The 14161-nt window shown below is 43.0% G+C and overlaps 2 protein-coding genes across 6 annotated transcripts in view; one reads left to right on the top strand and one right to left on the bottom strand.

Moving 5' to 3' along the window:
• Positions 1-14161, top strand: part of LOC120948846 (uncharacterized) — a 314251-nt gene that overhangs the window by 92401 nt on the left and 207689 nt on the right. The gene's annotated exons all lie outside the window — the stretch shown is intronic.
• The window catches only part of LOC120948449 (tubulin polyglutamylase TTLL5), a 30094-nt gene continuing 15946 nt past the window's right edge, over positions 14-14161 (bottom strand). For 4 of the 5 annotated variants that reach the window (XM_040364777.2, XM_040364776.2, XM_040364774.2 and 1 more), the window contains exons 4-7: positions 6007-6087; positions 4687-5721; positions 4385-4598; positions 14-4279 (exon numbers count right to left, since the gene is read on the bottom strand). In XM_040364777.2, the coding sequence (XP_040220711.2) occupies positions 2366-4279; positions 4385-4598; positions 4687-5721; positions 6007-6087 (3244 nt within the window). In that variant the 3' untranslated portion in view covers positions 14-2365. Of the gene's footprint in view, positions 4280-4384; positions 4599-4686; positions 5722-5959; positions 6088-14161 lie in introns of those variants that run through there. The other variant, XM_040364780.2, reaches the window with a different exon arrangement.

The following is a 14161-nucleotide window of genomic DNA, read 5'->3' on the forward strand; positions in this document are numbered from 1 at the left end:
ATGCATTGGAAAATCATTTTTGAATTGGTAGTTTATTTTGTGGATTCTGTTGCAAATATAAGGATTTTTTTCTGTAAACAACCTATCGGCATTTTATTTTATTATTGAAAAGATTGGAAAAAACTTCAATGTGTTGGATAGTTTAAAGCATTCTCCTATTATCGGTTCATTTACCAAAAAACTCTTCCTGTTTACTGTTTCAGGATTTTTTTTTAGGAAAACCATTCGCTTCGGCTTATACACATATTTGCTTCGACGACTGTATCGTGTGCACCGGCTTTGTGCACTCTAATCCGATACACTTTGCACCCGGATCGTATGAATGTCTGTTACTCTTAGACAAGTCCGTAAGTGAGCGCCACATGTTGCAATAAAATAATATTATTAATACAAAAAAACACATTACAAAACTTAAGAATATGTTAAAAACCTGTGCGGTGTCCAACTGTTGTTGCTTATCACCCATAGCAAAGCTTATCAGCGAGCTAGGTGCGTTTGCAATATCCTCACATTTGCATTATCCACCATAATGTTTGTGCCGCACTATTAAGTCCTCACCATGTATCACCATTTACTCGTTCAAACGTTAAGTATTGCAAAATATTGTGCTGTTTTATGTACGCTTAAAATGTATGTTCGAAGCAACAGGGTTTGTGCCGTGTATATATGCTGCTGCCCTGAAACTCTTCGTGTTCTTCAGGCCCGGATTTTTTTTTATATCACTAGCGCTCTATAATGATTGTAAATTCTGCTGAGCACACTCACTCACGGTGCTCATTTGGTTAACTGGTTTTCTATTTGGAGTTGTCTATTGGTGTGTGTCGGAGTGATTTGTATTATTTAATTACGCATGCCGAAGAACAATTGTTTCAAAATTGTGCATATTTAAGGGGCGATCGCCCAATAACGTTCGAAACATGCTCACACGCATCGTATAGCTTTCGTATCGTTACAAAGAGTGTCTATTTTCAAGCCAAGCTAACAATTTGAAATCAATGCACACCGAAACTTAAATCGCTGGCTATTTATTACAACAAGCGAATCAGTGAGCAGGCATCAGTTTAAACTTCTACTACTATTAAGCAATGGCTTTTTAGCTCTAAACTTGCGCCCATCGTGAGCACACAATGAACGCTTGCGGTATAATAATTTTTACTCCTCCTCTCCCAAAAAGGTAGATTACTATTACTATGTTTTGTATTTTGTGCTTATTACTTTTCCATTTAGCCGCTTAAAAAGCAGCATTTCATTTAACGGCCTCACAATCGTTGCATTTGTTTGTTTTTGTTTGTTGAAACATTGATTTCTTTGTATTTTTAGTTTACCTGGCTAAAACACATTAAAACTCCTGTGCGAGTGACGAGGGAAAAAGCACTTGATTTCGTTTCATATATGACGGAATACGTTTGAACTGCTTAAATGTATGTCATTTGTTGCACTAGTTTGTATTCTGTTCGTTTGTGGATCCAACCATTCAGCAGCATCTGAGTATCTTATATCATTTCATATCACAATCGAGGGGTAATGTTTTGCATTTGTGTTTCATTCGTTTCGGTTTGCCCTCTCGCTAATTCAGTTTTTGGTACAGGTTCAGTATTCGCTTTGCCAATGTTGCAGTTTTCTACACTAGCTTCAACCGGCATCAATCACAACGCAGCCTGTTAATTGTATTGTTTGTTTGTTTGTTTTTTTTCGAACGAATTTCACCATTTTTGGAATACATGACTAGACGTTTTAGACGTTTTTGGGGCGAGCCAGTGTTAACTGCCACCCAGATTAACTACGGCCGCCTATATGCACCAACAATAGTTTTCAGTGTGGCTGCCATGAAATGATCGTTCAATTTTAATGAGAAATCTTTCATATTTTGTGCTGTTTTTATGCAAAGTTGTAGCTCATGAAACGATCCGGTTAAATGAGACCAGCATACAATCAAAAACATATCCTTGCGTTATTTCTTCGATCGTTATTTGAACTAAATTTGTATCCTGAACGGATGATGATGATGCGCCTAGTTACCGAGGCATCGATGCCTCGTATTCGTTTTTTATGAACAGTATGAACCGACATTCTTTTGCCCTACAATATGATTACTATCAGCCGTCTTTAGAAAAACCGTATGAGTGAAATGAGTATTGCTGCCGTGATTTTGCTTTCGCTTAAGCTAAGCAATACATTTTGTTGCGTGATGATAATATTCATATTAAAAAAAATAACAAAACCTACAACAATAACATTTACAAAACAATACAACTAGCACGAACTAAAAGCACACATGATTCGACTAAACATAAAATATAAAACAACATACAACAAATAAATAATGCCCTTACGAGTCTACAACGCAACGTCCGCTAGCGTCAATTCAATAGAGCCAGTTCGAACGTTGCTCTCGCTCGCGCGAAGACTTCACCATGCTCCCGATCGGAGGTTTCTTTTTCATGGGCGAGAGCCTTGCCGAGCTTTTCGATTCCCCTGCACCGCCCGCTCCGCGCACTTCGGACAGTCCACTTACTCGAGCGCCGAGCGGTAGCCTACTCTCAACGCGTCGATAGAACGGATCCAACCGGATGAGCTCCTTGTTAGCACCGCCCGGTGCCATGCTGGGCAGGGCTTTCAGAAACCCGTGCGCACCAACCGGGATGGGAGGTGCCGGTGGCACGCTAGTCGAGCAGCCACTGTACAGGAACGGCATCTGCTGCGTGAGATTAGTGTGCAGCGTTAGCACGGACTCGAGATCCGCCTCGCCGGCCTGCATCAGGAAATCGTCGAACAGCTTGATCGGCAGCATGCCGACGATGTCAAACACGTCCACGTACGATTCGGTTTCCTTGTTGTACAAATGCAGATAATCGCCCAGCTGCTTCGCTACCATAGCGCCACGATCTTTGCCCAGTGCCTTGTTTCCAAAGTTGCGAAAGAAAAAGGGCGTCTTCATGTGCGCCCCGACGCGATACAAGAACTTCATGATCAGCTCCTCGTGGCTGTGCTTCGGCTCGGACGAGAGGCGCTTCAGGATGTACTCCAGGTAGAAGCCGAAGGCACGCCTCGCTTGCAGAATGCTCATTTCGTGCCCGTTCTCAATCAGTTTGCGCACCTGCAATCGCAGCCGCTTCGCCTCATCGACACATTTGGGGGCCGCGTGCTTTGGGCCGATCGTAATCGGTAGCGAGCTTTCCAGTGCACGTTCGTACTTCTGGATGCGGTGGACAATGCGATTTTCAGTTTCACTACCAGGTGGAAACAGCTGCGAGTGCAACATTTGATTGTAGTTGTGCGGAATGATCATCAGGTAAGTGCCACTGCTCGAAGACGTGATGGCCGAAGTGGGAATGCCGGTGATTGGGTCCAGCAAGGATCCGTACCGGTTCATGCTATCGCTTGTTGGGAAGATCCTTACAAAGCCACCCCGTCGCTCGTACTGGGATCGCGCAAAGCGCACAATCTTCAGTTCCTCCGCCGTCAGCGCACTCAGCGTCGTCTGCAGCTTACCACCACCGTCTCCCTTTCCCTGCTGCTGCTGGCCGCTGCCACCGGTTCCAGCACCTTCCTTCCGTCCGCTGGTGGTGTGCACAAAATCGGCCGAGTTTACCCGCCGGTAGGGTGTCGTAAGGTTGCGTATCTTTTGGCCCTTGCTATCGTAGCACGCCTTCTGCAGCGGGCTGATGGCCGGTATGCCCACCATTGTGAGCAGATCGGTCAGCATCGAAGCCTTCACCTTTGTATCGAGCGGCGTATCACACCCGAGTGACGGCGAGAGGTTCACCTCCAGCAGCCACGGTTTAAGCATATCGTCGATCAGGATGTCGAACCCATACAGCTCGAAACAATTGCCAATGTGCGGCACAAACATGCGGCATGCCGACACGATTGGTTGCGTACAGGAGAAAATTGCCTTGATTATCAAATCCTCGATCGCGAGCATTAGCTGCTCGGTGTTGCAGCCCTGGCTGCGGAGGTGCCTCAACAGCGCACTCAGTGTCCACTTGTGCCCGACATCTTCCTCGCCCGCGTTGCTCGACTTTATGTAATCGGTGTGGTACTTGTTGATGCTGTAGTTGCACAGGTGCATGCACGGATTCCAGAGGTTTTCTGCCGTCCTGTCGTACTTGACCGTCGCCAACCGGACCAGACCCTCTTCGTAGATGTAGATGATGAGCGGATCGAACGAGGTCACGGCAACGTAGATGCGTATGTCACACTTGTGCCCGTCAATGCAAAGCGGATCGGAAATGTACTTTGCCACCACGACCTGCTCGAACGACGATATCTGATCCGGCTGCAATTGTCCGTTAAAACCAAAGGCATGGAACGTTAAAACAACACAGAACAATTAGCCAACCATCGTATCAACTGACGAATCGTTTTCCTACACTTTCCTTACCGAGTTTACAATGAAAATTCCACGACCTCGGCTAGATGCAACCGGTTTTACGATCCACGGACCGCGGCATTTGTTGTGCGCTGCTATGAGTTCCTTGTAGTCCTGTGGCAGTAGAAATGACTGTGGAACAATGTCGAAATGTTTGTAGCCCCGAAGATGCTGCATCCGCTCGATGTTTTTGTACAGACGATCTTTGCGGGTCAGTTCGTAGGATCTAAAATGAAAAAAGACAATATTAAAAAACGACCCTGCTCTCCTGTTATGAGCAAATAATCGAAAGCGTGATGCTGCTTCACACCCACCTGGGAAAATGATTCACTCTTTGATACGGGGCTAAATTACGCAATATGTCCGGCTTCAGGTGTATTCCCGTCCACAGCAGATTGAAGTCATTGCACTCCGGGCCACTCTCGCCCATGCCGTGCGCATTCAAAATCTTTCGCAGCAGTCGCGTCTCGGTGTTGATGAACTTGTAGCAAATGTTAAGCTGGGCGGCAGGCATTTCCGTTTTCATCGGCGCTGTTTGCTGATTCTCCTTGTTTTCCTCCTTTTGCTTGCGCTGGGCGGCCAGCTTCTTATCCAGCGCAGCCATCGCCAGCGAGGGTTCGGATTTGGAGGTCGACATTTCCGTGTCAATCTCGTCTCCCGAGCCTCCCTTCACGCTCGACATGGACGCATTGCTGAGCGAGCTGGACGAGGAGGACGACTCCAGTTGGCGTTTTTTGGGTTTATTTGTGCGCGCCGCTTCGCCGACAGTCGGCTTGCCCTTGGCAGGACTTGACTCCTCTTGCGACGTTGTACCGGCATCCGTTTCATCTCCACCCTCCTCGTCGTCGTTACCCTCACCTTCTTCCTCGTCGATCTCCTCGTCCTGCACGTCCACATCCCGTGCTGCAGTTTCCTCATCCTGGTCTACCTCATCCTCATCGTCATCGTCTTCCTCCTCTCCATCTTCGCCATCCTCCTCGTCTTCTTCGTCCTCGGTAGTGGTACTGCTTCTGCTCGGTGCCGTTCCGCGCGTTTTTCGCTGTACGTTAAAATTTTTCGGCAGTGAAGAATGGGTGGCAGTGGCGGTGGATGATTTGCTTGCGCTCTTTAGCTCGGCCAGCCGAGCGGTTGTTGCGCTACCGGTAGCTACAGGATCGGTTGGGCACGAGCTGGACGTAGCGTCCGACGATGATGTGGCAGAGGGGCTGCCCCCGGGAGACAGATCCGTGCCATTCTCTGAAACCGCCGGCGAAAGAGCGTAGGTACGAAATGCCAGAACGGCGTCTTTGCCACCCGGTGGACCGCCGATGACCCATGGGTTGGGAGTAGTTGGTATGGTTTTTTTGGCACTGAAAGAAGAAAACAGCGCTGTGTTAGACTCGGTCTATTGAGTTCATCGCATAATAGAAACAAAAGCATCAATAATATCATTAAAATAGCATAAGTCCACAAAACTTATTGGAATGTCCCCTAGCTTGAGTTTCCACTTTCGTCAATCAGTTTTCCAACCGTCGTCCCTGTCGTAAATTTGTTCGATGCAGTGCCCGACGTCATAAATAATCATCCCCAAAATTCTAGTATACATACCTACTGGCGAAACGAAAACTTCGACTGCGCTTCGATTTCATACTTACTTTTGTGAGTGATTTAATCGCGGCTTGTCTGTTATAGGCATAACGAATAAATCCAAACTAGAGTACCCGTTTAGTTTCCGCCTGCAAGTAAAAGGTAAAGGGAAAAGGCTACATCAAACATCACATCACTAGCAATATTTCTACTGTTAAAAAAACCCCCGAGGGCACAGTCCCATTCCACCCGTACCGCGCCGATCGGAAACTCACTCATAATCAATTCATAATTTCTAATGTCCCATAAGTAAAGCTACCCTTTTTCAGTTTCTCGGCGCGGGTGTACCATCACCAACCAAACAGGAAGCTTATGAAATATGAAAAACTTCATCACCAGCCTCGCTTCGATATAAAATCAACCACATGACATGGTGGTAATACGGAGCAATTCAACTCACACCGTGCCGTGCACCGAAACTGCTGCAAAAAAGGAAGGGTAATAATTTATGTTCGATCAGTTAACTCGGGAGGGAGTTGGTCTGCTTGAAACGATGGTACAACATGATTATCCATTTTATAAGATCGTTGACTTTTCCACACTGAGCAGTAAGTTGGCAATACAAGTCTAGAACCAGATACAAATAATCATATGCCTTGGTGTAATTGTAAAATATGCTTGATAATCTATTTTTTAAGCAATACGGCTGAGCCGTTCTTTTGAATAAAAACTTATCATGTTTTTTATTAAAAGAAAAAAAACATGTACAACTGTTTTATTTATGAAACATTCATAAACGACCTAATTTTACAGCCCTCAAACGACCTTAAGACAGCTCACTAGTACACACTTGATTTATTCTGAATAAAAATACCCTTCATATTAATAATTTTTAATTAAACGAATTGCAACGTCAGAAGATATTCCAAAACCATATTGCAAACAACATATACATTACATTTTTTCCTTATGCTGTAACACCATCTCTCTGATGATAATGTTCTGACTTAGGCAAGAGTTTGGATCAAAAATTTCTCGTGCCAACTGTTCACGTAGCCGCATCTCACTTCAATTACGCTCTTTACACGACAGGACGGAGCACAGAACAAGTATAGAACTGTATCAAGGAATAAATTACACCTTCAATGAATCGTATACTGGGAATTGTAATGTAAGTTGTATCTCTCTTTTCGAAAAATGTTCCACTAACGACTAAAGGAACCACACATGCAGGAATCACAAATAAGGAAGTAGCACCTGCACTCCAAGGTATGCCGGATTCGACTGATTTGAATATCGGATGTGTTACACCGTGAACTCAAACTGACTTGCCGCGATACCAGCAGACCCTTCGTTATATCTGCCCACCTCCCCTTACCAGTCACTGGTTGCCGCGGATTCCCACACTTCTCAGTTGTTAGAACGGCACGCGAATGTCGGAATGTGCGTTCAGCTCCGCAAACACAAAGGACAACCGCGGCATCGTGTGTTGTTTAGACGGTTTTAACCCCAAACACCCTACCAACTTCTCCTCCTTTTGCCACCATTCAGCACTTGATCTTTTATACCCCGTAGTATTAACTGCGGTTGACGTTCGGCTGTCATGTTGCAAACAACACACCGGCCGCCTTCTCCTTCCCAAACAACAACTCCAAGGTACTGCCGCTCTAAGCAACAATTACACACCCGTTGCTCCAACACAAACGTCTCACGGAAGGAAAAAAATGGCGGTAGGCGGTCTAGCGCTTGCCTTTCCGTTTGTGGCCCACCAACCCCCGCCCGTCCGTTGGGGAGCTTCCTTCCGCTTGGAATTTCTTTACGACGACGCTAGTCCTGACAGAGACCGTCTTTGACTATATTCTTACCCTCCCTACATTAGTGTGAACTAAAAGGACAGGTTAATTCAGGTCACGAAAGCACAGGAAACTATGGTATTACTGTCATATTGTGGTAGCGGAATTTGGGGCAAGTGTGCCATACGGGGCAAGAGTGCCACCAAGCATTTTTCCTTAAAAACTTAAGTTTAATGATCAATTGTGTATACAGTTGGTTGCTTTCCAATGACTAGGTATACTGAGCCGAATTTCATATAGAACAATCGATATTTCCCATTGTTTTGAACTGATTTGGGTTGAGTTTCAAAATTGAGCAGAATACTATAATTTTTTAATCCAACCAAATAAGCTCTCACAAATCATGCGAACAATAAAACCAGAAAATATTTACACCACCGTATAGCTGGGAAAACGTGAAATTTTTTGTGGGGTTAGTTGAAAAAAACTTTCTTTTTGTCACTGAAAAATTCAATTTCAAAAAAGTTACAACTTTTGGGGCAAGTGTGCCATCTCTGTTTGGGGCAAGTGTGCCACCATCTTTCATAGGCGCGAGCTGTCAAAAATGTAAACATTGTTGTAGCGTGCTGCGGAATGGTGCGCTATTGTGAGCGGATTCCACGCCAGAAAAACAGAACAGTAACAAACCATATTGTGGTACAGTTGGTGGTCAAAAAGGGTTCATTGGTGACTAAATACATGTAGGAATACATACACTAGTGGTACAAACGTAATAATTTCCAATTATCTAAGAAATACGGTTATTTTAACCGGGTGGCCGTCTTGCCCCATACGAGTGGCACTCTTGCCCCATAGCCCAAAAAAACAACGTCTTTTTGGACCCTTTTTAAAACGCTTCAAAAACTGTTTTGTTTGCACTTTTTTCAAGCGAAACTCATTTATAAGTGAGGAAATAGATGTAAAATGGTTGTGAGATTTAAATCGGCTAATGGAAAACACGTTTTAGAGAGTTATAACTTGAAATGCTTAAGGTGGCACACTTGCCCCAAATTCCGCTACACAACATATCATTCCATGCTATGAATGATTGCTATTCGCGATAAGCAAAGGATACACTTTAATTGAGTTTAAATAAATACTATTTTTGAAGCGCCCAAACAACTTGAAACTGTTGAGTAAACTAATCATTAATTTTTTATTTAAATAATTTTTCAAACAGCAATAAAAAACTTAAATAATAAATGACACAGATTAAATGTGGTATTAAAATTTAAAAAAAAAATGTTATACTTTGTTAAATGTTCTGCACGTAGAAATAGGATCAACTGAGCGACATGGTTTGTTCTATGGCAAGCAACATTAAGCTGTGGAAGCGACCGTAGTAGAGCTGTTGGAGCATAGATATACAGTGGAACTCCGCATAACGAGTTCAATCCGTTCCAGTGACTCACGCGTTAATTCAATTTCATTTCATTTCGATTAATTTATTTCCTTCACAGTCTGTGTTTAAGGTTTCACTGAGTATCTTAGCGTAACTTAAATATAACTACAATAATTGAATGATGTAGAGAAGTAACAAATAATAAAAAAGTATATTGAATGAGAAAAAAAGTAAACTTAAACTCGTTATCGCAACTCGTGATCGTAAACACAAAAGCTCGTTATGCGAGAGATTCTTTTCCATATAATTTGTATAAAAAGTGAAGTAAATGGTTCCAGGACCAGAAAATATGCTGGTTGAAAGGATTTATATGAGGCTCAAAAACTGACAAATGTCTTCATAACACTAGAAATTGGTAGATCATGCGATGATCAAATCTTAGTATCGAAATGCAACAAAAAAACACTCGTCAATATACCACAAACTTGTGCACAATTATTCGGCATTTCTCCTGTTGCCAGTTTTATATTAACGATTATAACGATTCTTAGTGTCGGAACTCATGTGCCTGAATGATAATCTTAATAAAAGAAATGCTCAATGTTAACCGATCGTGATGCGAAATTTTACTCGTTAAGAGAGGTTTTTGTTGAGCATTTAGATAGGATCGTTATGCGAAAAACTCATTATAAGGAGTACTCGTTATGAGAGGTTCAGATGTATAGTGATTTTTAACTAAGAATAAGATGATGAACAAATGATGATGATGATGTTGACCCACCTCTGACCCCTACATAGAAAATTGAAAAGAAGTAAACAAACTCATTGTAGAGATATATATTAATCCACTAAGAGCGATAAAGCTACATGATTTTTAGAAATGTTATTGAACTGGTTTAAGTCGGTATCGTGGTAGTCGTCAACTCGTATGGCTTAACAACAGGTCCGTCACGGGTTCAAGTCCCAAATAGATCGTGCCGCAGTACGTAGGACTGACTATCCTGCTATGGGGGAGAAAGTAACCCATAAGTCACTGAAAGCCAACCCCACAAGTGGTACAGGCAGACCTTGACCGACAACGGTTGTTGAGCCAACAGAACAAGAAGAAGAATTGGTTTATGCAGTAAAGTAGTAGTGTTTTCATTAAATGACATGTGTGCAGCAAACATAACAGGGGTTTCGAGAATTATTTTGACATGTTCAGCGAGTTGTTGTTTTGTTCGGGCATATAATTGACTATTTTGTCGAGATATTGAATACAACATAATACAGCACAAATAGAATACAACATATTTGGATAGAAACATGTGCGAAATTATTTTTTTTTAAGTTAAATTGTTCATTATTGACTACACCAAATTGCCATTTAAAGAAAAAAATATTGGACCCTCCAAATATAAATAAACAAAATAAATAAATAGCATTTTACAAGGGTTTTTTTGTTAAAAATTCACTAATATTCATTCGGATAAAAACATGTTTTAGCTCTGTTGAAAACAATAATTATATTCAATATGTAAAACAGTTCAATGTCAAATATGATTTGTACAGTCAATTGGGAAGAAGAAATGGTTAAATAAACTGTAATGTTGGGCTACTAAAATAGAGTTGTAGTGTGTGGAGGATTGCTCTTGCCTTGCCGCTCTTGCCGTGCCTAAACGATATACCCAACTACAGAACAGCTCATATCAAAACCCACTTTGACCATCTGGTGTGCAACGGACACAGGTACAGGGCTTTATAAGGGTAAGTATTTAGCGTTGGAAGCTTGCGCACTAGCGGCTTTCTTCCAAATCGGGCAAGGCCGTCCTCAATTCGCGGGATGGAGAATGAAACGAAGAAAAGATAAACATGGGGGTCGAATGACGAGCTTTACACATAGCAACTCCCTCAAAAGCACGTGGACGCTAAGGGTGTAGTAAGCGTATGACAAGCCTTTGGATGCACGATGATGATAAATGCATGTCGATGAGAGCAAAGAGAAGAGCTACTAACTTATACCCACCGTGTGGGCACACATACTTGTACAAGCTGAGGCGCTGGAAGTTGTTCATGTTCCCTTGGTCGAATCGGCGGGAACCTGACCCCACGTCGTCGACGGTGCACTTCGAACACGCGGCGAGCAAAACAAAAAAAACAGACTCTTCGTTGGCTGGTATCTACAGGTTTTGGTGTGTGTTTTTTGTGTTGCGGCAGACAGCCCACGGATCCAAGCCCGCCGTGTGTAGTCGGGGTGGGAGTTTCTACGGTGGCAATGTTGCACCGTCCTCGACGACAGCATAACGGCGACGGCTTTGCCATATTTGGTGCTGCCCGCGACACAACATTTCGTCCCAAGACCTGGAGTCCGGCGTCTGCGTCTGGAAGTTGACAACCTATACCGACTGGACACTGTCGCGAGCCCAAGGTTCAGCAAAATGTAATGGGCAAGGTCGATTGTAGCGACAAACAGGCGGATTTCTCGCTCTCTCTTTTATTCACACTGCACTAGGGTATGGATAATCCAACATTCGTACAACTACGCACCAAACACTAATTTCGCACGCGAGCACTTTTTACCTCTCAGCGAGTACGGCGATTGTTGACTAAAATCAACTAAGTAGTTTCATTTGGTGTTACTTTACGATAGAACACACCGATACGGGTCTCACTTTTTCCATCCTTACTTATCGAACGATTTTTTGTTAGGTATTGCCACCGTATTCGATACTCATTGTAGATATTTGCCCAATATAGTTTGCAGAGCGCAGCTGACCTTATTTAGGCAATAATAGAAATCCTTGCTACCGTAACCACTAATTTGCGCAAGCAAAAAGGCTCCAATAAACACACACGCACACACACAAACACAGAGGCAAAAACAGACCCAAAGCCAAAAAATAGGTCCATCCGATGATGGCATTCTTACTCGTACTAATTTATGGCTTTCCAAACAACACTGTTCACCGCGAAATTGACCACGAAACGATGGTGCTTCTCCCACCGACCAGTATCGTGGTCTGACTGGCTAACCTAATTTTTCATCGACCAACCGTTCCCGGAACACGGGTCCCGAAAAGACACTGGTGCATTTTCTTGGCGCTTTACTTGTGAACGCTTCAAGCAACTCCACTCGTTGCTGACGTTGGGCCTGCCATCAAAGGCCATCCGAGCGGGTGCGCTCTAGATAAGGATGCATATCGTTCAGTACACTATGGGGTCCCTCCCTCCTTTCCCCGATTCCTTAACTACCTTCGTCATCCGATCATTGCCTTCAATAACCGCGTACTACAGCCCCTCATCGTACTCGAAACGGAACGATGCAATCGAGTACAGGAAAACAACCAAACACCAGTTACCATAACAAACAGCGCTAGTTGGTGGTAGAATGTTTACAGGGTAGGAATACCTGGGCGGACGGTGCTATAAACAGCATGCTCTTCCCTGGGAAGGGTGGCTGCACCAAGGCGACGCAAGTGTTTGAAACTCGTAATAGTGACACTAACCGTTTGCCCGTCCCACCAGGCGATTGAACTAGGTAGGGACAAAGTGTAAACACGAGACCTCCGCGGGTGCGACTCGGAGCGAGAGTGAAAATGCTCCAATGTGAGAAAATAAAACCAATACATGGAAGTGCTAGAACGCCCACGAACAGTTGGACCAACATTTGCATAATTCGTCCTTTTTCGTGCGCACTGTTAGAAAAGTTTGCACCGTAGAATTTCGCTGATTAAACGAAGCCTCCCTCCTCGGAACCGATTGGAAAATCATACGGACAGTGTGGGAGAACATTGAACTGCAGTCGCACTCATACACTGAAAGGTTTGAGGGGTGGTTTTAACCGTTTTAGCTTTCACCCACACTATAAAACCATTCATAAAATCCACGATCCACGATGATGGCTCATGCAGAGCGTTTTTGGCTGGCGATGTTTCACGAGGGAGGATTGTAGTGGTTTGGCATTTTGAATCACGGACGTTCGTCTGCCATTCACGGCACATTTGACGAGTCTTGGACATTCCTCTTCCATTTATATGCATTCTGATGACACATTGTGTGCAATAAAGCAACATTTACATATTTACTTAGCAGTCTACTTCTGTACATACATTAACTGTATTTTCATGCGCGCGCCGTTCTCCTAAGGAGAAATCGCTGTGACTGATTGGTATGCCCATAGCAAGATATGCTAGAAGTATGAAAGACTCAGTCTAAACGAGATTTGAACCCATGAAGGGCATATTTTTTATCTTAAGATTGCTCTTGAAGTCCGACCAACAATTCTTACTAACAATTCTTACTAGTTAAAATAGTAGAATAACAAATTTTAAAGAATGTGTGAATAGAGATTCGTTTTGAAATTTTGTATTTTGTATCACACTTTTACAAATTGAAAATAATACTGAATACTGAACTGAATATCTGTCTTTAATAATCACCTACAGCGACAACCAAAAGCGATTGACCAATGTGAACAAACATTAATAACGACACTAGGGTAAATGTACCAACAGTGGTGCAATTTATAGTGGTACAGATGTGTTTTAATGGATTTAAAGTGTCAGGAAGGAAAATTTTTGAATATTTTAACACATAACAAATGGAATATGTATTATCTTTGCAATCACAGCCATGTTTACCATGAAACACATCAAATTTACGAAAAAATACATATTTTTGTGACCAACTCGTTGTACCTATAATGGTTCCTATAGTCGTCATATTGTGTTCCAATAGTGGTGATAAACAAAGATGCCTCAAAACAGTGTGTAACATCAATTTAACTTAGTTTGGAAGCTGTGTTTGTGTGAATAACAAGGATTAATGCCATTAGATTGATTTCTTTCGTAGTTTGATCGTAAAAAATGTATGAATTTGGTGACTAAAGTACTGAATAACACCTGTCGTCAACCCACAACCAGAAGAGTTTGCTTGATTGCTCGATTTTTCACTCAGTCAGATAAGCGAATGTTGGCCTCTGTTTGGTAAATTACTTGCAGAAAACTCATTTCTGTTGCTTATTTTAGTGAAAACAGTACGACATGTCAAAAATGTCATCGAAAAAAATCT

Source organism: Anopheles coluzzii, chromosome 2 (assembly GCF_943734685.1).
Source record: "Anopheles coluzzii chromosome 2, AcolN3, whole genome shotgun sequence".
Lineage (NCBI taxonomy): Eukaryota > Metazoa > Arthropoda > Insecta > Diptera > Culicidae > Anopheles > Anopheles coluzzii.